The 23,682-nt window shown below is 38.0% G+C and overlaps 1 protein-coding gene across 1 annotated transcript in view; it reads right to left on the bottom strand.

Moving 5' to 3' along the window:
- The window catches only part of AP3B1 (adaptor related protein complex 3 subunit beta 1), a 248,677-nt gene extending 234,619 nt beyond the window's left edge, over positions 1-14,058 (bottom strand). The window contains exon 1 of the mRNA XM_081825590.1: positions 13,785-14,058. Coding sequence (XP_081681716.1) covers positions 13,785-13,912 — 128 coding nt within the window. The 5' untranslated portion in view covers positions 13,913-14,058. The remainder of the gene's footprint in view (positions 1-13,784) is intronic.
- Between the last annotated feature and the right edge of the window lie 9,624 nt (positions 14,059-23,682).

The following is a 23,682-nucleotide window of genomic DNA, read 5'->3' as shown; positions in this document are numbered from 1 at the left end:
GATGTCTGCAGCATGGGGTTTAAGGATGGGGGGAGAAAAAGAGTATCAAGTCTATTGACAATGGATGGTTTTGAACAGAAAGAATTTAGAGTTAATTCTGTCACCAAGATTCCACAGAAGACAGGACTAGTATGTTACTATGAAGACTGGGGAACTTATGAATTCTTGGGGCAAATGGGATGGATGGCCAGAAAGCCATAAGAAAATGAAAGTATAAGGTATTAAAAATATAAGGTATTATTACGGTTATTACTACTATTACAAATATAAGGTATTAAATATAAAGTATTATAACTGTTATTACTACTATTACAATGCTGATTTGTGTCCCCCAATCCAAGAAGAGGCAAAACAGAGAAGCCATTCAGTAAAGGTTTGACGATTATGGCGATGGTGGCAAGGAGTAGGAGCAGTGAGTATCAAAAGTAACTGTTACTGTCTTCCACAATTACTTATGTATATTTATTTATGTACTGCCCTGTTCCCCAACTTTAAGGGGGATATTCAATTATTCATAATAGACAGTAACACTTTAAAATTTTAATGGGGGAAAGGAAATTAAAATAAAAGCAAAAGTAAGGCTAATACGCCACAAAGCTCCCTACACTTGCTAGTCATACACGACAAATTTTGCTCCTAAGTTTTCTGACAGTCACTGTGTAAAGGAAACAATGATATTCACTGTTGATAAATAAGGGGGGAATGGAGGACCTCAGAAGAAATCATTATTTCTGATACTAGACTCAATACATCCACAGGAAAAAAATCAAAAATAAACACCACTGAACTTAACTACTCCTTTTATCTTTGCTATTGTCATTTGCCACTCTTCTACTCATTTAAGACATTTCTGCCACTGGTGAATATTCTGAGTGAATTTAACATCCACCTGGAAGCCCATCCAGTACTCTTATTTCTAAATTCCCTGGCCTAATCATCTTTACTGATTCTCAGCTTCAGGCAACTTTCAGCCATTAACTGCCAGTCATACCCTAAATCATACCCAAACCTTGTGAACACCCAAAAGCATTCAATCTCTGAAATATTAAATGCATACAACTCTCTTTCTGACCAGTCTCCTATTCTTCCGGCACTCTCACTCAGTTATTCCCACCACACCTATTCCTGTGACTTCTTAAACACTTCTGGTCCCCTGACACTCTATTTATTTTCTTCCCATCAGCCCCTTACTTAATACCTTTACTTTTTTCCCATTCCAGTTTAGATACTATCTTTAAGTACTTCAACATCTTTCTTACCAATATCCTCAACTTCTTGCTGAACTGTCATTCATAGCACCCACCTAGCTAAACCTCAATTTTGCCACATGAATTGATCATTTTCTTCACATATATAAAAGGACTGCCGAGTGCTGCTGGAGAAAAAGATCAGACTGTTAACAGTATAAATCAGTGATTTCTAACCTCCACTAGGCAAGCCCTCACTATCATCCCACAAGCCTTCCTGGTTTTCCGTCAGGACAACAGGCCTTCCCCATTGTCTCTAGCAACTACTTCAGACTTCTGAAAATGTTCATCCCTACTACCACTCCCTCTCCCACTCTCATCAGACAATCCAACCATTTTTCCCTCTCATTAACAAAAGACTATACACTTAGCCTTCAAATCAATCCAACATGTTCTCCTTTTCTCTGTAGTGCTCTAGATCTCTCTCTTTGGTTTTCTAACACCATTCTCTACCGCCTCCCTCCAATCAGCATTTAAGCATTCTCAACTCTTTAAACCCTTAAAATAAAAAGCTCCTAAGATTCCATGTGTCCTATCATTCTATCCTTTCTCCTCCCCCTGAAAGCCAAAGTTCTTTGGAGGAATGGTGCTCCTTTACTCACTTCTCACCCATTTGGCAATCCACTGCAATCTGATTTCCCCACACTGTTGTCAGCACTACCACCAAGGTCACCAACAGGTGCCTTATCACTAAGTCCAAGAAACACTTCCTCTGAATTCATTTTACTGGACTCTTCACCACAGCAGCTCACACTGCTCACCACTTACCTCCTTCCTGAAACACTCTCTTTCTTTGATTTCTGTTAAAGCAAAACATAGATAAGTTCCTCTTCTTTTAGGAAAAATAAGAAATGACCTCCTTTAAAAATAGACAATTTAAAAGTAATAGAATATCTATCCACAAGACGGAAGGTTAAATAAAAAGTTTAAAACAAACACATTTTTACTTCCCTATACTATCTATAATCATTATTCCCAAATCCTTGATATCCACACAGAATTCACCTAGTGCTTATTAACTTCTTTTACTTTTATGTGCTGCAAATTAACGATACTCCATATAGTTTAGTAGTTTTATTTTTTTTATTTTTTTTTTAAGTTTTATTTATTTATTTGACAGAGAGAGACACAGAGAAAGAGGGAACACAAGCAGGGGGAGTGGGAGAGGGAGAAGCAGGCTTCCAGCTGAGCAGGGATCCCCATGCGGGACTCGATCCCAGGACCCTGGGATCATGACCTGAGCCGAAGGCAGATGCTTAACGACTGAGCCACCCAGGCACCCCTAATTTAGTAGTTTTAAATGCTTGTGAAATAGGATTCAGAAAAACAATAGAGTGAAATTTAACGATAATTTGAAATTTAGCTATATAATTTCATTTGTATTATCGCAGTTGTTCACTTTTCTAAAAGTTTAGTGCTCCTTCCAAGTTAGTGGCTTAATTACAGTATGTCCTAAAAGGACTATCAGTTTAAGAAATGAACAGACTCCATATACTAGTAAATAAAAAGAACAAATCATAATACCATATTACACTACAAAAGCATACAGCTTTGCTTTTAAAATACATAGTATACAGGGGTGGCTGAGCCTGGGTGGCTCAGTCGGTTCAGCGGCTGCCTTCGGCTCAGGTCATGATCCCAGGGTCCTGGGATCGAGTCCTACTCAGGTTCCCTGCTCGGTGGTAGCCTGCTTCTCCCTCTCCTCCCTGCTCCTGCTCTCTCTATCTCTGTCACTATCTGTCTCTCTCTCTTAAATAAATAAATAAAAATCTTTTAAAAAAAATAAAATACATAGTATACATATATGCAAAAGAAAGAGAAAAGGGAAGATCTGTATTATGTTAACTGATTCTCTCTGGGTGTTGAAATTAGGGTTGTTATTTTCTTTAGCTCATCTGTATTTGCTAAATTTTCTATAAGGATAAGAAATATCAGTCAAGTAAGTCTCTCTGTGTTACATCACCAATTTTTCCTCCTCTACATCAAATGGTTCTATCAGCAAACAGGATAATATAGTTTTTCCCATCTTAAAAAAAAAAAAAAAATCCCCTGACTTAACATTCTCTTCCAAGTACCACTCCATTTCTCTGCTCCCCTATACCCTAATACATACTCACAGGGATTCCTCTCCTCTCCTTTCTCTCTTAAACCCACTCCAGTCAGGCTTTCAGCCCTACCTCTGCAGCTAAACTACTTGTCAAGGTCACCAAAATCCTCCACGTTGACAAATCCAAAACTCACTTGTCAGTAATCATCTTACTTGACACTTTCGGTACTATTTGACACAACTGCTCCAGGAATGCCCCAGAGCTTAGTACTCTGATCTTTTCTCTTTCTACATTCACTCCATTGGTGTCTCATCCAATTCATGGTATTTACTACCATCTATAACCTGATGATTCCCAAATATACATCTCTAATCTGAAACCTCCCAACTCATTCATCAACTACCTATTTACTATCTCCACTTGAACACCTAATAAGCATCTCAAACATAACATGCTCAAGCTCTTGATTCCTCTTCCTTTTAAAAACTTCCTCTTCACACATCTGGATTTTAGTTAACACCCAATCCCAAACTTACAGCTGTTTAGGCAAAAAACCTTGTGTCCATCCTTGATATCTTTTCTTTCACATGCCACACCCAAATCATCAGCAAATCTTGTTGGTTCTGCCTTCCAAATATATCCTGAATTTAACCCCTTCTGGATTACTCCAACAGTCTTCTTGTCATCTCCCTGCCCTGGATCTGGAGTCTATTCCCAGCTCAGGAAGCAAAGCAATCCATTTAAAACCTAAGTCAGATCACCTCACTTCTATGTTCAATACCTTCTCTTCTCACTCAGAGTAAAATCAAAGTCCTTACAATGATTTACAAAGCCCTATGCAATCTGGTCCCTTACCTCTCTGACCTCCTCACCTACCAACTTCCCCCTTCTTCATTCACTCTACTCCAGCCATACTGGCCTGTCTGTTGATCCTCACACAGGTCAGAAATTTTCCTACTTCAGGGACCCAGCATTGCTATTTCTTCTGACTGAATACTCTCCCCAAGACAGCTGCATGTCACTTGCTCATTTCCTTCAGGTATGCGTTCCATTAACAAATTCTCAAGGGTACATTTTCCTGACCCTGATATTTCAAACTCCAATCCAATCTCCATCCTAACCCTTTGTCCTCTTTCCCTGCTTTATTTTTCTCAACGGCACTCCTTATGATCAAATGATCAACTATATACTGACTTCTTTATTGACTGTCTTCCTTCCACTAAAATATATGCTCCATGAAAGCAGGCATTTTGTCCACTACTTAATCCCCAGCATCAAAAACTGTGCCTAGCATACAGAAGGCATTCATATTTGTTAAATCTATAATATCATATTTGCAAATTCTATAGTTTTTTAAAGTTATTGAATAAACACTGGAAATGTGCAAGCAGGTCCCAAGCACCCCACAGACCTTTTTGAAGCAGGAAATACAGCTGGTACACAACGGGCACTTAACAGGTACCGAATGACTTCTAAACGCCCATAATGCTCAAAACCCTCCACTGGCTGCTTCTCTGACTCAAAATAAAATCCAAAGGCCCTACAAAATCTGGCCCCTCACCTTCCAATCTGCTCCTTACCTCTTTGCCCTCATAGTACTAACTTCCCCTTAATCCTTCATGACCACATTCTTAATCCAGGCTTTAAGAAATTTTGAGAGGAGCACCTGGGTGGCTCAGGTGTTCGGCGTCTGCCTTCGGCTCAGGTCATGATCCCAGGGTCCCAGGGTCCCAGGGTCCTGGGATAGAGCCCACATCGGGCTCCCTGCTCCGCGGGGTGCCTGCTTCTCCCTCTCCCACTCTCCCTGCTTGTGTTCCCTCTTTCGCTGTGTCTCTCTCTGTCAAATAAATAAATAAAATCTTTAAAAAAAAAATTTTTTTTGAGAAAATCCATTCCTAGAGCAAAGCTGGGTGATGTGTAGCTCTGCCAACCCATGATTTTGGAACTAGCATTATTCATGCATCTCTCCCTTGTCCAGCTGCCATGCCAACTCACTCAACTGAAAGATTAAAGACACTGGCCTTCTAATTAGATCAGATCCTATCAGCAATACAAATAATCAGCCCATCAATAGCAGACAATGACTATAAATTGTTCATTTCTGTATATCTATGAACTCTTTCCAACTGATAAGCTAAATAAGTCTTCCCTAAATATATAAACCAATGAACGTTATTCATAATAATATGAAATAAAGGAAAATCATTTCCTTCCTGATTATTCTACTTTGGGTGCTTCACTTTAAATTCTGAATTTGGACTACAGGCAATTTGTTTTTGTCAGTAGTTCATTTATATACACAACTACAATACTGTCAAATTATTTTACTATAATACATTTGTCATTCCATGATCATTTGTAACTTTTCATGCAGTAAAAAAAGAACATTTCAACCAACCATCTGTCTCCTTTTTTTGTTTGTTTTAATCATTCGTTCTAGTAACGTTGCTCTAAATTCTAAATACTTTTTAGAAATAGGGGCGCCTGTCTGGCTCAGTCGGTAGAACATCCAATTCTTGATCCCCAAGTTGGGAAAGAGTTTACTTAAAACAAACAAACAAAAACTTGCCTAGAAATATGTCACATCTTGGGATTTAATTCTAAGGACTGAAATTTAAGTATTCCAGATTTTCTCCTTGGATTTCACCAGATCAATGATCTTAACATACTCTGTAGCAAAAGATGAATATTTCTTGGCTGAACATTTATTAAGGTAAATTGTAAAAGTCAGAAATGACTCCTCCAAGAAGAAATGCAAGCTAAACAATAAAATGGAACACTTTCATAATCTGTTGGAAAGCAGGAATCTGCTTACAGGCAGTATTTCATCATTTTGTTCTATGTTCTTACTTGATTTGAAGTCTATTTCAAAAAATTAAATTGTAAGAACCCTACTGTACCACTGAAGTGACAATCCTTAAGTAGTTGGCCTTTTATAAAACTGGAAATCTAAAAATCTTTAAAAAAAAAATAAAAATAAAAAACTGGAAATCTTATTTATGTAAAGATAAAAACAACCAGCTCATCTAGCTGGGAATGCGCTGAAGATACCATTATACAGTTTCTTCTTTCATTAATAGCCATCTTGGAACACATGGAATTAACTAAGTCAAAGATCAATAAAATACTGAAATTGCCTGGAATTTTATGTGCCCTTTATAAACAACAACAAAAATGGATCCAACTTACATATATAACATGGCAAATACGTTGTTAAAGGCAGTAACATATTTGGACATTTGAAGGACAACAGTATGCTACAGAAATCATAAGTGGAGTGTATTTTCATACTTGCAACCCTGGTCTTATGAGCACAAGAGAATTTACAATGAGAAGCCTGTGCCTCTTCATAATATGCTAATAGCTCAGAGCTCCAACACTTTCAGCATCTCAAACTAAAATGTTTGACATTTCAAAATTCCAGCATTTCCATTTTCTTCAGAAAAGCATTGTTTATGTAAGTGAAGGCTTAAAATAAATACCTTTTGGTAGGGATAGCACACTGAAAAGTTGAGAATTATTACACAATTTAATATTAACTATACACTGATAATACTATTAGTTCATTTTTAGACTTATCTCACCAACTAAATTCTAAGTTTCTTAAAGGCAAGATCAAGGTCTTAGAATCGCTTTGTATTTTTGTGCTGAAAACACAGAAGAATCAACTACATATATGGAATAATCCCAAATCTGCAAATAAATATGTCTTTGAACAGTCAGAAGAGAGACTTAAAAAATTCTGACTGTAAAGTTCACTCAACACTTCCATGACATTTCCAAGTCAATTAACCCTAACACAGTAAAGATTCAAGTAATGCCATGAAGAAAATGGCTATTCTGGAACTAAAGACAATTAAGTCAGGGTGAGGCAATAACACATCAATATTGTATAATACAGTAAGGATACCAGACAAGGTTTTCCTTCCATATATGGTCCAATGAATCAGTCACACTTTATTTTTTTACACTACACTAGTTACAGAGACAATAAATATCAGTAGAATCTGAATCATTCGACTGAGTAAAGGCCATGAAAATATTAAGAAAAATTATAGGGGCACCTGGGTGGCTGAGTCAGCCGGGTGTCCAACTCTCGATTTCAGCTCAGGTCATGACCTCTAGGTCACGAGATTGAGCTCCACATCAGGCTCTGAGCTGGGCATGGGATTCTCTCTCTCCCTCACCTCCCTCCCTCCCCCTGCCCTTGCTCTCTCTCACTCTCTCTTAAAAAGAAAAAAAAGAAGAAGAAAAATTATAAGCCAAATACTTTGCTCATAAATTATTCCTTCACATGGGGGCAACTGGGTGGCTCAGTTGGTTGAGCCTCCAACTCTTTATTTTGGTTCACATCATAATCTCAGGGTCGTGAGATGGAGCCCCACATCAGGCTCCACACTGGGCTCAGGCTCCCTGCTGGACATGGAGTCTGCTTAAGATTCTCTCTCTCCTTCTACCCCTCATCCCACCTCCCACAGACCCTCTCTTGGTAAAAAAAAAAAAAAGAAAAGAAAGAAAAAATATTTCTTCACATGAATTATACTATCTAATAAAAGCTGAGTTTATGAAATAGATTTTTTTTTTTTTTAAATAAGCTCCTTGCCCAGCATGGAGCCCAACTTGGGGCTCAAACTCACAACTATGGAATCAAGACCTGAGCTGAGATCAAGATGTCTGGTGTTCAACTGCCTGCCACCCAGGCGCCCCAAATAGATTCTTTTATACAATATTCAACAAATATTCATTTAGAAACTACATAACCTGAAAATACAGGGTGACTGAATGAGATAAAATTATCAATGAGAAATACTAGGACAAGTGAAAAGAAAGTAGAGCAAGCTTTGAACAACAGTAACTATAAAAACGCATTAAATGAAAAATAACAAAAATATAGTTATAAACCCGAATTAAAATTAAATAATATAAATAAAAAATGGAAACTCACACAAAAAAGTTTGGAACCTCTTATGAGAGATACAATGACTATTTTAAGCATGTCCAAAATAATAGGTTACTACTTATAAAGCACTGACATCTGGAACTGGTTTATCTAAACTCAAGAACATCCTTTAAAAAGGTTACTCTCATTCAACTGCCCTTCCATATGCCTTCTTGAATGAGACCCCAAGTGGCAGACATAAAGTCAGATTTGCTATAATTACATAGAAAACACAGACCCATGTAATCTGCCTACAAGACTCCACTGAGAAACACTGATACAAAAGGTTAAAGGGTTATATGTAATTTTCGTGGCTGATGTTGTAAAGTTGACAATAAATAAAACTTAAGTTAAAAAAATAAGCTAGGCTTCATTAATGCAATACAAATACACTGATGTAGCACTGACTACATCATACTACATGATCTAGTACGACTACAGGAATACATTGCAGCCCCTAGCCTGGGTCTAAATCAGCTCTGTGACTCTAAAAAAAATGCAAAGCCCACCCCAATTTCAGCAGAAACTAAAAATGCTACCTTTCAAAGTGGTTGAGGAGGTACTGCATTGCTAAGTTACTGGTTGCTAAGGTCACCTTTTATTGTTAAACCTTTTATTGTTAATGGCCTCTTTTCAGCCTTCATTCTAATTATCCTCATTATGCAACTCCTAACATAGTTGACCATTTCCTCTTACTAACTATCCTCTTAGCTCCCCCCCCCCGCCCTTTTTTTTAACCTTCCTCTGGTGTCCCACCCCTCTGAGCACTGTCTCTTTCCCTAGTTCTTCCATTCAACCTTAAATGTCAGTGTTCTCTTAGGTTTTGTCTGAACTGCCTTCTTTTTCTAAACAAGAGAAGTTCTCCCGGGGCAAGGGGATGGAGGGGTCATTTGCCCATTCCCATGCTTTAATTACTGCCTACAGTTCTAAATGTCTATGCCCAAATCTGTCTCATCCGAACATGCATTTTCTTTTGCAACTCTGAGGAACTCCCCCCGTCCTCCACCTGGCAAAAAACTCAGGCTTTAAGACCTAAAATGTCACCACCTTGGTGAAGCTTCCACCAGTTTTTCCAGTGTTAGAAATCGCTTTCAACTCTGCCATCTTATGAGAACCTCACAAAATAGGCAAGTATCATAATCTTTCTAGAAAAGAGGACACTGAAGTTTGAAGAGATCAAGCAACTTGAACAAGGAAACATTACAAGTGGAAAACAGGAACTTAAACTGAGGTTGTCTCACTCCAGATCCAATGCTCTTTCTAAAACACCATGATACTCTCAAAAGAAAGGAGATTTGGAAATTTAGTAGTTTTACTATTGTTAAGAAAAATTAGTTTCCTCTGCTTCTTTCTAGAAACTGTTTAAATTACTAAAATTATTTTTAATTACACATAGAGCCAAATTGGTTAAGATAAAAGAATTTCTTTAAGACAAAACAGGAAAATAATTTAGAAAAAAACTAAAAGCAATAAAAATCGACAATTGCAAAAGAAAGGAATACAAAGAAAAGTAACTCTTTACTAAATGAAAAATCTGAAAATCTTGAAGCAAATAATCAAATACACAGTCTTGATTAACCAATAAATGATGTACAGGATCTGCTTTTCTAAAGTGACGTACAACTCCCTGATTCTGGTTTTATTTAAAGGGAGAAAGGAACAAAGACGGTTGATAAATAAGATTAAATTCAGAAAACAAAATCATCGATAATCCCATCATGAGGAAGTATTAAGGCATCCTTGAGATGGTCAATGAAGGATCAAAGGACATAAAGCTTTAGGACAAGAGGCCAAAGAGCAGAATCGAGGAAGAAGTCAGAGAGCTGGAAATCAACACTTTGCAGCCATTTTGGTTAAGAATGGTTCAGGAGAGGGATATCTGGGTGGCTCAGGCAGTTAAAGGGCCAACTCTTGATTTCAGCTCAGGTCGTGATCTCAGGGTCCAGGGATCAAGCCCTGCATTGGGCTCTGAGCTCAGCAGGGAGTCTGCTTGGGGATTCTCTCTCTCTCTCTTGCTCTCACCCTCTGCCCCTCCCCCTGCTCACACTCTCTCTGAAATAAATAAATAAGTCTTAAAAAAAAAAAAAGAAAAGAATGGTTCAGGAGATTCATCAGTGGTTGTTATATATCTAGGAGTTGATAAATTTAATAAGGAGCAAGACATCTGCACGGCCTCAAAGTGTCCCCCATGGAATGATTACTGGGGAAAAAATCATGGACAACACCTTAACAGAACACCTTTAGATGCAAGTCTGAGAAAGCCACATCACTAGAGTAGTAAACATAAATTAAGAGGAAACACCAGCAAATCCAAAGTGATTAACATGCTGTAAAATAATTGGCTTGTATTCTTCAAAGGTGCCACGGTAGTGAAAAACAAAGGTTAAGGGGGCACCTGGGTGGCTCAGTCACTTGAACACCCAACTCCTGATTTCAGCTTAGGTCAATCTCAGAGTCATGGGACTGAGCCCTGCACCAGGCTCCCTACGCAGCAGGGAGTCTGCTGCTCCCTCTACCACTACACCCCACTCATGCTCTCTTTCTCCCTCTCTAATAAATAAATAAAATATTTTAAAAAAAGAAAACAAAGATTTCAGATTAAAGGAGATTAAAAGAGATACAACAACCATATCAAGTACATGATCCTGGACTGGATGCTGTACTAGATGGAAAAAAAAAAAACACACTAAAAATAAATTATTTACTGGGACGAATGACAACACTGAATTAAAGACTACAAATTGTACTGATATTAAATTTCCTGAATATAATGGTACTGCAGTAATGTAAGAAAATATCAGTTCTTAAAAAATACATACCAAGGTATTAAGAGGAAAAAGATAGGATGTATAGAACCTATTCTCCAAAGGATCAGAAAACATAATACGAATGTGTATGTGTCTGTGAGTATATGGAGAAAGCAAGCAATGTAGCAAAAAAATTTTTAACTGATGAATGTGCAAGTAGTTCTTTGTACTATTCTTGCAACTTTTTTGGAAATCTGAAACTATCTCAAAGTCAACCATCAAAAATTAGAGCAGAGCTGGTGGATGAATGCATGGAGGGAGTCAAAACGTCTAACTTCCAGTTATAAAACAAGTCATGGGATGCCCTGTACAGCATGGTGACTATAGTCAGTAACACCGTTATTATATAGTTAAAAGTTGCTGAGCGTAAATCTTAAAAGTCCTCATCACAAGAAAAAAAATTATAACTAGGTATGGTGACAGATGTTAACTAGACTTACTGTGTTGATCATTTCTGAATATGTACAAATATCAAATCATTGTATTATATACCTGAAACTAATATAATGTTACATGTCAAGTATACCTCAATTTAAAAAATGACAGCAGAGAAACAGGGTAAGCTTTTTCTTACATAGATTTTGTCATTTGGTTTTTTTAAAAAAAGTCAAGAAATATCATGATTTTATAAAAGAATGTAAACTCAAGAGAGATTAAAAGACCACTTCCAGGTGTCTCCTTGCTCCTATACAATCCCACTAGGTTTCAGTTCAATGTCCAAAATGTTTCTAATTCCTGGAAGCTTCCAGGTAACATACTGTCTACAGCTACTTTTCAAAGTTTTAAACTTTTAATGAGTTGTGTGCATTCTCTAATAAAAGCGCCATAAATTTCATCAAGTAGTAAGTAGCATATCCAAGTGTTTGAGAAAATGGGCTTTCAGATTAGAATGTCTGTGTTCGGGCGCCTGGGTGGCTCAGTCGGTTGAGCGACTGCCTTCGGCTCAGGTCATGATCCCAGGGTTCTGGGATCGAGTCCCACATCGGGCTCCCTGCTCTGCGGGGAGCCTGCTTCTCCCTCTCCCACTCCCCCTGCTTGTGTTCCCTCTCTCGCTATGTCTCTCTCTGTCAAATAAATAAATATAATCTTTAAAAAAAAAAAAAGAATGTCTGTGTTCAAGTTCAAAGAGTGCAGTGTTGCAGCTTTGCGATCTTGGACAAGTTAACCACTTGTGCTCCAACTTCTTCATCTGCAAAGTACAATCAGATAAGCGTCTGGTAACAAGCCACTGACCTTGTGAGGAGAACTGAATGAGATAATAAATGTAAAATAGCGTGCACAAATGCACAAGCACTCCGTAAGTGTTAGCTATTTTTATTTTAAATCCAACCTGATTGGTCACCTCAACAGCACTGGTCTTAGTCAAAGCCATACATCTTTCTCCAAACCGGGTCCAAATCTGACAGAACAGGAAATCAGAAACTCCAAGAGGAAAACATCTTAGATGTTAACAAACCATAAAAGTAAATTAATTGTAAGTAAATCACATGCAAAACAGACTGAGGCAGACTTACAACAGGGTAATTCAGCAGCCGAACATTTTGCTAATAGAAGTGTAAAGCTGCAACAAGCTTCCTACTAAAACAATCCATCATCTAAATGCACTGAATGAAAAATGAAATTAGTGATCTTACCTGAGAACAAGGAGGAGGGAGCAGAAAACTGTATTCCACATGCTGTATATAAGATTTCAGTCAGCTTAATACAATCAAAATTTAAACCCAAAGTCAACTATTAGCAACTTTGCAGACTGCCCGATCTTATTAGTAAAGCTTAAATTAAATTTTAATTATACTCTTCTAACACCTGCAAAGCCATCAGCACAGCTACTTTCACTTAATTCAGCATGAATCTAGTGACAGCCTATTATGTGACCCACCATAGTCTAATAATGAGACATTAAAAATAAGAGAAATGTAAAAATGATTACAATAAAATATAAAGTTACCAGAATTCTGTAAGTTTAAAACCCCTCCCACCAAAAAGCTTGGGGAGGGTTTCTCTCCATTTTTCGATGGTCCTTAAATATTTTTACTTTTAAAAAACTACACACTTTTAGTATTTGTTTTTAAAATTCACGTTATTAATTTGTAAAACTTTAGAACTTATTCACAGTCACGCTCTAAATATTCTCTACTCAAATGCTTATTACTGTGTTTGGAATTGAGGTTTTTTTCTCTGTAATGCAAAGGATATTATCCAAGAACATGAATGTTCGTATAAACGGTTTGTCCATTCATAAAGCGCCTAAAACACCTCCATGCTCCTACGCTCCACGGTCAGGGAATAGTTTCCCATAAGCAACAATCACTCTAACGCGCCCTTTTAACTCCCCCAAACACCTCCTCTTTCACCATAACACGCGCAATTCTCCAAGTTTGATCTAGGCAAATGTTAAATAAGCTAGAAGTGTTTGTTCACAACTCAGATTCCTGTGCCCCAGCCCAGACCAACCCAATCAGAGTCTTTACGAATGAGACCTGAACCTCTCCAACAGTTCTTTTCTCACTAAAGTTTGAAAACTACGAGAAACCCCCCCACCCATCCACCCCAAACTCTCCAACGACTCCCACCACTCCCAAAAGACCCAACCCCACCCCCCAGCGGGAAACGTTACCGCCCGGCCCCGGAACGGTCCCAGGGCGACCTCACCCTTCTCCCGGGAGCCCAAGCCCGGTGCCCGCGCCTCCGGGGTCTCCAGCTCCTCAGTCCCGTCCCCAAACCCCCAAACCTTTCTCCTCACTTCTTCAAATCGCTGCTAAAGAGGCCGAAGGCGCCGGAGGGGGAAATGGTTGAAGTCGCCTCCTGACCCAGTTCCGTCGCCTCCCCTCCTCCTGACTGCTCATTGTAAGCGAAGCTGTTGCTGGACATTGCCGCGGTGCCGGCTGGGGTCCGGTTGGTCCTGCCGAGGGTTCTCTCGGAAGGGCTACAGTGCCGAGGACCAGGAACAAAACTACTTCTCGAGCAGAGGGGCGCGCGCAGGCGCTTCCGGACTCGTCACGGCTCCCTAAGCCGACCTGGCGGCCCACCCCCTGCGCATGCCCAGTGCGCAGGCTGACCGGAGCCCACCGTCGGCCTCTCCAGGGCCTGACTGGATTTTCCTTCTCCGGGTTTTTGAAGTGGCTGAGAGGCTCTGACCCAGGCTGTGCGGAAGGGAGGTCGTGAAGGAGCCGGGCCTCTCGGCTTTTAAAGGGTTTTTTGGAGAGAAATAACCCCTTGTGTCTGTTTTGATCCCTGAAGAAGGCTTCCCGAGCCCGGACACTTTTACTTGACTCTTGCTGTAAACCAGTAGCATTTAGATTTCTTCTGAAATGCCATTTAACACACCGGATCAAGTTTCCCAAATCCATGACGATCGCTTTTCCTTTTGTGGGCCGGTTTCTACTCTTCTTCCTCCAGCCCGTGTTGCCTTACTTTCACAACCGCCCCCACGAAGGCCTCTCCCAGATCTCTCCACTTTAAGGAAACCTCTCCAGACTGTGCCTTTGGAGATCCACTTATAAGTGTTCATTCCTGTGAAAGCTTTGAATGAAAATCCAGGAGCCAGCAGTTACCAGGAGCTAAAGGAGTTCTTCCCACTGGCCTCTGGCTACCATAAATAAAATAGAGCCACATCAGGTGCCTGGAGTAGTGTCTCTTCTGGACACGTCTTTACTTATTTCTTTCTCACTGTTAGGGATGTTGCACTGAATGTTGCCTGGCCCCACAGTAGCACTTGGTAAAGCCTTTTTGCAGGCATAATTTCCCCCAGGCTGCCGGCTCAGAGAAATTTCAGAGTCTTCCCTATCTTTCCCTATTCTTTCCCCCTCTGGGCAGGCATTGAAACCTGGAGACCCAGAGGCCAGAAGCTGTCATAAGTCCAGTGAAACACAAATTGGGGGCCCAGCCCCTTAGGAGGAGGGTGGAGCCTGTTCAAGGATCAACCCCTCAAAAGGCCACGCAGAAATTCATGAAATACCATTGCACTCCTCTTAAAATAACCAAAATCTGGAACACTAAAACACTAAATGTGATACAATAGGAACTCTCACTCATTACTGGTAGGAATGCAAAGTGGTACAGCCATTTGGAAGACAATTTGTCAGTTTCTTACAAAATTAAAGTTATTCCTGGCATACAATCCTGCAGTAACACCCCTTGGCATTTACCTAAAGGGGAAAAATATACCCACCCAAAAACTTGTACATGGATGTTTATAAAAGCATTATTCATAACCACCAAAACTTGGAAGCATCCAAAATGCCCTTCAGTAGGTGAAAGAATAAGTAAACTGTGGTCCATCCAGACAATAATATTATTCAGTGCTAAAAAGAAAGGAGGTATCGGGCGCCTGGGTGGCTCAGTTGGTTAAGCGACTGCCTTCAGCTCAGGTCATGATCCCAGGGTCCTGGAATCGAGTCCCGCATCCGGCTCCCTGCTCTGCAGGGAGCCTGCTTCTCCCTCTCCCACTCCCCCTGCTTGTGTTCCCTCTCTCACTGTCTCTCTCTCTGTCAAATAAATAAATAAATAATAAGAAAGGAGGTATCAAGACATGAGAAGACATAGGGCAAACTTAAGTGCACATTACTAGGTAAGAGAAGCAAATCTGGAAAGGCTACATACCAGATGATTCCAAACGTACAACATTTTGGAAAAAGCAAACTATGGAGACAGTGAAAACATCAGTGGTTGCCAGGGGTGGGAGAGGGAAGAGGAGGGGTGAATAAGCAGAGCAAGGAGGAATTTTCAGGGCAATGAAAAACCCTGTACCATACCAGTTTAATAGATACGTTTGTCATTATACATTTGTCCACACCCAGAGAATGTACAACACCAAGAGTAAACCCAAATGTAAACTATGGACTTTGGGTGATAATGATGTGTCAATGTAGGTTCATCAACGGTAACAAGTGTACCACTTTGGTGGAGGATGTTGATAATGGGGAAGGCTATGCCTGTGTGGGGGTAGGGAGTACATGGGAAATCTCTGTACTTTCCTCTCAGTTTTGCTGTGAACCTAAAAGTGCTCAAAATAAAAAAAACAAAGTCTTATTTTAACAAATGAAAATAAATTTTAAAAATAAAGGCTACACTGTTACTGTGTAAATAACCATGACCATGACTGAGTCTTTAGTTGGAGAGGAGGGAACAACCTCCCAACTTCATAGTCAGGACAAAACTTGACAGGTTTTTATTTCAGCTGTTAAAATACCCCTCCAGAGATGCAATGATGAAATATGTTATATGTCAATATTGATGATATTGATCAATTTATGTAACTGTACCTATTGCTGATTATTCATGATGATGATAATGATGATAATCATAGATATACTTAATAGATGGCTTATTATGTACTAAGCACAGAAGTGCTTGAGAACACTTCCCACCAAAAGATTCTAATACTATATTCTAGAAATATAAAACTAGTAACTACATAGTTTGAGATCTGTTTCCTGTCTCTTCAGAATTCAAAAACCTTTTATATAGTCATGAAGTTTTTGACAGAGGATAAAGGTCATACTTCTAACCAGAAGAAACAACAGCTCTAACAGAACCAAAGAATTATTCTTTGATGCCTGTTACCAAGCCAAAACCAGATTTTCTGTTTTCTACCAGCATAAACAGTGTTTCAGGATTATTGTTGAGTAGGCTATGTTTTTTTCAAAAATGATTTTTCCCCTAACATTTAACGAAATTTTTATTGAATTCTCTCATTTCAGTTCTATTCAACTAAATTCTCATGACAATAGGTGTTAAGTTTGGTGCATATATTTTCTTTTTTTTTTTTTAAAGATTTTATTTATTTATTTGACAGAGAGAGACACAGCGAGAGAGGGAACACAAGCAGGGGGAGCGGGAGAGGGAGAAGCAGGCTTCCCGCCGAGCAGGGAGCCGATGTGGGGCTCGATGTGGGGCTCGATCCCAGGACCCTGGGATCATGACCTGAGCGGAAGGCAGACGCTTAACGACTGAGCCACCCAGGCGCCCCTGGTGCATATATTTTCAAACTTGTTTTCTAAGCATAGAAAAACAAACTATATATGTGTATATTTTGCCAAATGTCAACTTCAACCATAAAACGATTTTGTATCTTAATTTTTTCTAATATATTATGTATAATATATTAATGTATATATTATAATGTATAATTATATTAATATATATACATACACATTGTGTATATACATATTTTGTATATTTTCTCTTAATATATTATGTATAATATATTTGTATCTTAATTTTTTCTCTTGATATATTATGGAAATCTTTCCATACTGATACATACAGCTACCTCATTGTTTTAAACAATAACATAATATTCATTTTATAAGTGTACCTTCATTTATTTAATCAGCAGCCTATACAACAACTTCGTCCATACATGTTATTTGCACAGTAGCATCAATATTTCCAGAAGTTAAGGGCGCCTGGGTGGCTCAGTCATTAAGTGTCTGCCTTCAGCTCAGGTCATAATCCCAGAGTCCTGGGATCGAGCCCCACATCCAGCTCCCTGCTCTGCGGGAAGCCTGCTTTTCCCTCTCCCACTCCTCCTGCTTGTGTTCCCTCCCTTGCTTTATCGCTCTCTGTCAAATAAATAAAATATTTAAAAATATATATATATCCAGAAGCTAAGAATCTACAAGTCCGTAGATCTACAAGTTAGATTAAATGACATGCACACTTAAACTTTAATAGATATTGCCAAATTTATAGCCCCAAAAGAATGTACCAATTATCTCTTCCACTGTTATCCTTTGTTTTACTCTACCATTTCCAGCAATGAATATTATAAATTTTTTTAATGTTTGTTAATCTGATTGGCAAAAATAAATAAAACCCTCATTATTATTTAAACTTTCATTTCATTTATTATAAGTAGGGAGATGATATAATTTAGTGTCTCTTCAACACATGGTGCTAGGAAACTTCTAAGACTAAAACTTAGTAACTTGCCAGGGGTTGGAGAGGGGAGAGGAGGGATGAATAAGCAGAGCGAGGAGGAATTTCTAAAGAAACTTCTAAGACTGAAGGTGACACAAATCATAATTTTGCTGGAAGAGCACATATAAACCAGGACTTTTCCAGGGAAACATAGATATATGATTGCCGTAGATATGATGGAGTTAAAGCATATATTAAATGGCCATCCAAATTTTTCTTCTATTAATTATGCAGACTTGGTATTTGCTTATTTTTAAGTGGGTTATCCATCTTTTTGGTTTATAGGAATATTATATTATTATAGATAGTGAATGTTAACCTTTTCTCATTATTTTCTAAGAGAGTCTAAGTTATAAAAATTGATTCCAAAAGTTGTAGAAAACCTGAATAGATTACCACACCTGTCAGAATGGCTAAAATAAAAAACTCAAGAAACAACAGGTGTTGGGAAAGATATATAGAAAATGGAAAAGGAACCCTCTTGCACTGTTAGTGGGAATGCAAACTGGTGCAGCCACTGTGGAAAGCAGTATGGAGGTTCCTCAAAAAATTAAAAATAGAGTTACTATATGACCCGGGAGTTCCTCTACTAGATATTTACCCAAAGAAAACAAAAATACTAATTCAAAAAGGTATCTGCACTCCTATGTTTATAACAGCATTATCAACAATAGCCAAATTATGGAAATAACCCAAATGTCCACTGACTGATGAATGGATAGAGTAAGATTTGGTATATATATATATACATATATATATGAATATTACTCAGCCATAAAAAAGAATGACATCTTGCCTTTTGCAAAAACATGAATGGATCTACAGGGTATAATGCTAAGTGAAATAGGTTAGTCAAAGAAATACAAATATCATATGATTTCACTCATATGTAGAATTTAAGAAACAAAACAAATGAACAAAGAAAAAAGAAAAAAAAACTAGACTCTTAAATGCAGAGCACAAACTAGTGGTTGCCAGAGGGAGGGAGGTTGGGGGATGGGTAAAATAGATAAAAGGAATTTTTTAAATGATCCTATTCCACAGTAGCAACAAATAAGGCTTAAGAAACAAGCCTTAAGAAATGCATTAAGACCGGGGCGCCTGGGTGGCTCAGTTGGTTAAGCGACTGCCTTCGGCTCAGGTCATGATCCCAGGGTCCTGGAATTGAGTCCCACATCGGGCTCCCTGCTCTGCGGAAAGCCTGCTTCTCCCTCTCCCACTCCCCCTGCTTGTGTTCCCTCTCTCGCTGTGTCTCTCTCTGTCAAATAAATAAATAAAAAATCTAAAAAAAAAAAAAAGAAATGCATAAGACCTAAGTGAAGAATAACTATAAAATTTATGGTTTAAATATGGGAGAGAGGGGAGACCTGGAAGGAGAATCTGTATGTCTGAATAGAAATATTCACACATTTAATGCACTTTCAATCAAAATTCAATATTTTTTTACTAGACAAATTGAATCTAAAGTTCATCTGGAAGAATAAATGCAGCTTAAAGCAAAAAAAAATTTTTGGTAAAAGAAAGTACAGCATCATGAAGGAAAATTAGATCTCTGTACTAGTTTCCAATGACTGATATAACAAATTACCACAAATTTAATGGCTTGAAACAACATAAATGTCTTCCCTTACAGTTCTGGAGTCCAGAAGTTTGAAATCAAGGTAGACAATCTAAGGTACGGGCAGGGCCACTCCATCCAGGAGCTGTAGGGGAAAAGCCCTTCCTTGTCTTTTCCAGCTTCTAGAGCTGCATTCCTTTCATTCTTTGGCTGTCAGCCCCTTCTTTCATCTTCAAGGCCAGCAGCATAACATCCTCAAATCTCTCTCTCTTCTGTTTTCACATTGCCTTCTTGAATCTGTGTCAAATCTCCCTCTCCTCACAATTTACAGGAATTAGGATTTGTATAGATCTGGGAGTCATCATTCTGCCTATCACAATCTCTAAGACACACAATACTGATAAATAAATTCCAGGTTGGCTAAAAATAAACCACAAAAATTGAATGAATTTTAGGAAAATATTTTCAGGATTGAGGAAAGAGTATCATTATTGAGGAATGGGGTGAGAAAGCCTCTTAGCACAAATCTGGGCTAGAAACAATAACCAAATATTTGTAATACAATAAATTCTATACAAATAGTTTTAGCACCCTTTACAATTAGAAAATTACTCTTCTTATGGTTTTAAATGGAATTGAAATTTTATAAAGTTAGTGAAGACATGAAGCTCAAATTTCACAAATATTTTCTAAGTGTTTATTTGAATTTATTGTAAGGATTAATTCTATTCCTATTTAAAAAAACAGTTAAATTTGAATTATGAATAAAACAATCATATGATCTCTAATAACTAAGAGCTTTCATTTATTGAGCTCTTAAAATGTTTCAAGCTCTAAGTTAAGGAATTTACATGCACATACCATGATTCTATCTCATCTGGCCCTCATTTGTACCTCTTGCCTTCATTGAGACCCACTCTCCCTGGATTACTACACTTCAGACAGTCTGGTCTTTCTGTTCCTTGATCCACCAAGCTTGCCCTAACCTGAGAGACCTTACTTGCTGAGTTTTCTCCAGGAACATTCTTCCCATGGGTCTTCCAAAAGCTGACTCTTTCAGCTTTATTCAGGCTTTATTCTATTCAACTATTAGCTCAAATATCGTCTATTCAGAGATGTCCTCCCTCAGCACCCAATCTAATATGGCACCTCTTCCCCATCCTCACTGGTTACAGAATTGATTGAGACAGCTGATTTGTTTAATTAGTTATGCATCACTCTCTGATACATATCCCTCTGGAAGCTTTCATGTTAAAGAGAACAATATTCCCAGATAGAGTATGAAGTTTCTTTCACCAAATGAACATGAGTTGTCATGCCCTCCTATTTAAAGAAACCCCATGACTAATCATTTTGGAACATGAAGAACCCTTCTGTAATTGAATTTATGCCATCTTCCAATTTACCAAGCATTTGGGGATTTTCGTACTTCAGGATTTCTAAAATGATACATACCTGCAAACTTTGGCCTTGAAAATGCCATGACTTCATTATTGTATTTTACAGTGAGATTGATCTGGAAAAAGTGCAATGTGATCAACCCTACATTAGACAATGACTAATATATATTAAAAATGATGATTTAGGGATGGAGAGAGTGTATCACTTAATAACACAAAGGGAACATTTTAAGCCACCTATAATTCTCTTAATTTATTTAAGAATTTTAGATGGCCTTAATCTCAGAGGCAAAGACGTAAGTTATACAAAATTATCTTGCTGTTATTTTTGTCATATTCCTAATACACTGAATATTTTTATTCAATCCTGGGGTTTTGAAAGAAAGTTATATAACTAGGTAATAAGTTCAGCAAAGTGAAGCACCACTGAAGGACAGGTGCCCTGGAAATCTCCTCCTTTATGTCCTGTCTCTTAGGCTCACTTACAAAGTCAGCAAATATAACTTTCCTTTCCACCACACTGTTTTGGCTGAAAGAAAAACAGCCAGATCCAGGTTTGATCCCCAACTATGTCATTAGCTAGATCAACATGAAGGCACGCAATTTACTAACCTTTCTGAGACTCAAAGCTTCTAAAAACTATTAATTCTCATTCTCATGTAAAATTAAAACTATTTTTTAAAAAAGAAAAGAACACTTTCAGAATCCTGTTCCAGGCAAAAGTAAACTACCTAAATTTTATTGTAACAAAATCTCTGGACTTGCCCCTCAATGTTGAAATTATAGGTGTTATATACTCATATACTCTCTTAGACATCTAAAACTACTCTCTAAGTATTAAAGCTCTGAAATCATATTTATAGACAGAAAGGAATCTGAGTGTTTTATTAATTCTGTAAACAAATACCTGTGGAACTTGCCTTGTACATGGCACATGCTGGAGATGATGCAGGGCATACACTTGAGGAAAAGCCAGGCCTTGTCCTCAAAGACCTTATAATAATAGAAGAGATAATCCTCTAGATGAATATGCCTAATACTACAGCACAAGGCAGTAATGGTGAAAATATTTAATGTCAATACATTAACAGATTTAATTTTTCATTTTATGAATTATATTGCATAATTTAAATATCATTTATTCACATCTCATTGTTGTAGTTCAATTATTTTACTATGGGCCAGGCACTCTTCTTAGCGTATGCATGTATCAACTCATTTGATCCTCATACAATCTTGTGTGGCAGTTTTCAAGAACATCCTTATTTCACAGGTGAAAAAATTGAGGAACAGGACTTGAGACAAGTTACACAGCTAATAAATAGCAGAGTCTGTCTTTGAATCTAGATTGGACATCAGAGTCCACACTTCTAATTCCTCTGCTGTACCACTTCTTCAGATACTTAATAATATATCTTGGAGATTATACCATATCAATATATACAAACACCTTTTCTTGTTTATGACTGCATAGCATTCCATTTTTTGGCTGTATCATAATTCATTAAAACTAGACCCCTAGGGGCACCTGGGTGGCTCAGTCGTTAAGCGTCTGCCTTTGGCTCAGGTCATGATCCCAGGGTCCTGGGATCCAGCCCAGCATCCGGCTCCTGCTCAGCAGGAAGCTTGCTTCTCCCTCTCCCCCTCCCCCTGCTTATGTTCCCTGTCTCACAGTCTCTCTGTCAAACAAATAAATAAAATCTTAAAAAAAACAAAAAAACAAAAAAACTAGACCCCTAATGATGAGCTCTTGATTTGTTTCCAATCTTTTGCTATTACGTTATCCTTACTTAGGCTTCCGTAGTAATTTGATGTTAATATATTTTATATTATATTGCTACCTATGAGGCTCTGAAAGGTGAGTCTATGGCTACTATAGGACCCTAAAGTGGCACTACTCCCATTATTACATTGCTTTTTATAGATAGGAGGTAGATGAGTAAATAAAATAAGAGGTGAAAACAAATTGTGAACAAAGTGGTAAAAAATCACGTATAAGACAATAACATTTGAGCTAGATCTTAAAATATGGAAAAGTTACCTGATGCAGGCAAATGAAGTATACACAGACTTCGTGGTGATGCAACGACTGGAGCCATTTTTCACAGACATTAGGATTACAAAGTAACTCTATGTCTTAAGCAAATGTAAAGTTCTGAAGGCTTAAAATTGAACAGTATTGTTTTTGTGGGTAATAGTCAAAAGAAATCATAAAGCAGGCCCTACAAGAGTAGGAAATAAATCTTCATGATACCATAAAAAATTTCCTAAACCACTGACATACACACTAATGCATTCAAATGTGCCCAGGCAGCTGGAGCTACAACAGTTGATATAATCGCAGATGGAATGATTATAATGGAAGTAAAAAAGCAAAAGGGGATAAAGTAAAACCAAATGGCTTTCAATTATGTGGTAAATCACTCAATTTTAAATCTTGTAGTTCAGAATTCAAACCAAGGCCTGTGTTTGAGGAAACTAATGAAAAATTTACTAGAAGTCATTCAAAAGGCACTGGAAAAGAAAACTGCATTTATAATAGAAAATATTTCAAATCACTTTAAGGTTCAACGTTAGCAGAACAGTTAAGAAAACCACGGCAATACAACTTGAGGACACATGAGCCATTAAATATTATAAATATAAATACCATTTTCTTAATCAAGACTCTTTTTGTTGCAAGTAAAAGGACACCTGTCAAACCAATTTAGCAAAAAAATAAATGAAAAAATAAAAGGGTGTGGGGGAAGGGCACCTGA

Source organism: Leptonychotes weddellii, chromosome 7, assembly GCF_054177405.1.
Source record: "Leptonychotes weddellii isolate Sample4059 chromosome 7, ASM5417740v2, whole genome shotgun sequence".
Classification (NCBI taxonomy): Eukaryota; Metazoa; Chordata; class Mammalia; order Carnivora; family Phocidae; genus Leptonychotes; species Leptonychotes weddellii.
This window is presented reverse-complemented; position numbering and strand designations above follow the sequence as displayed.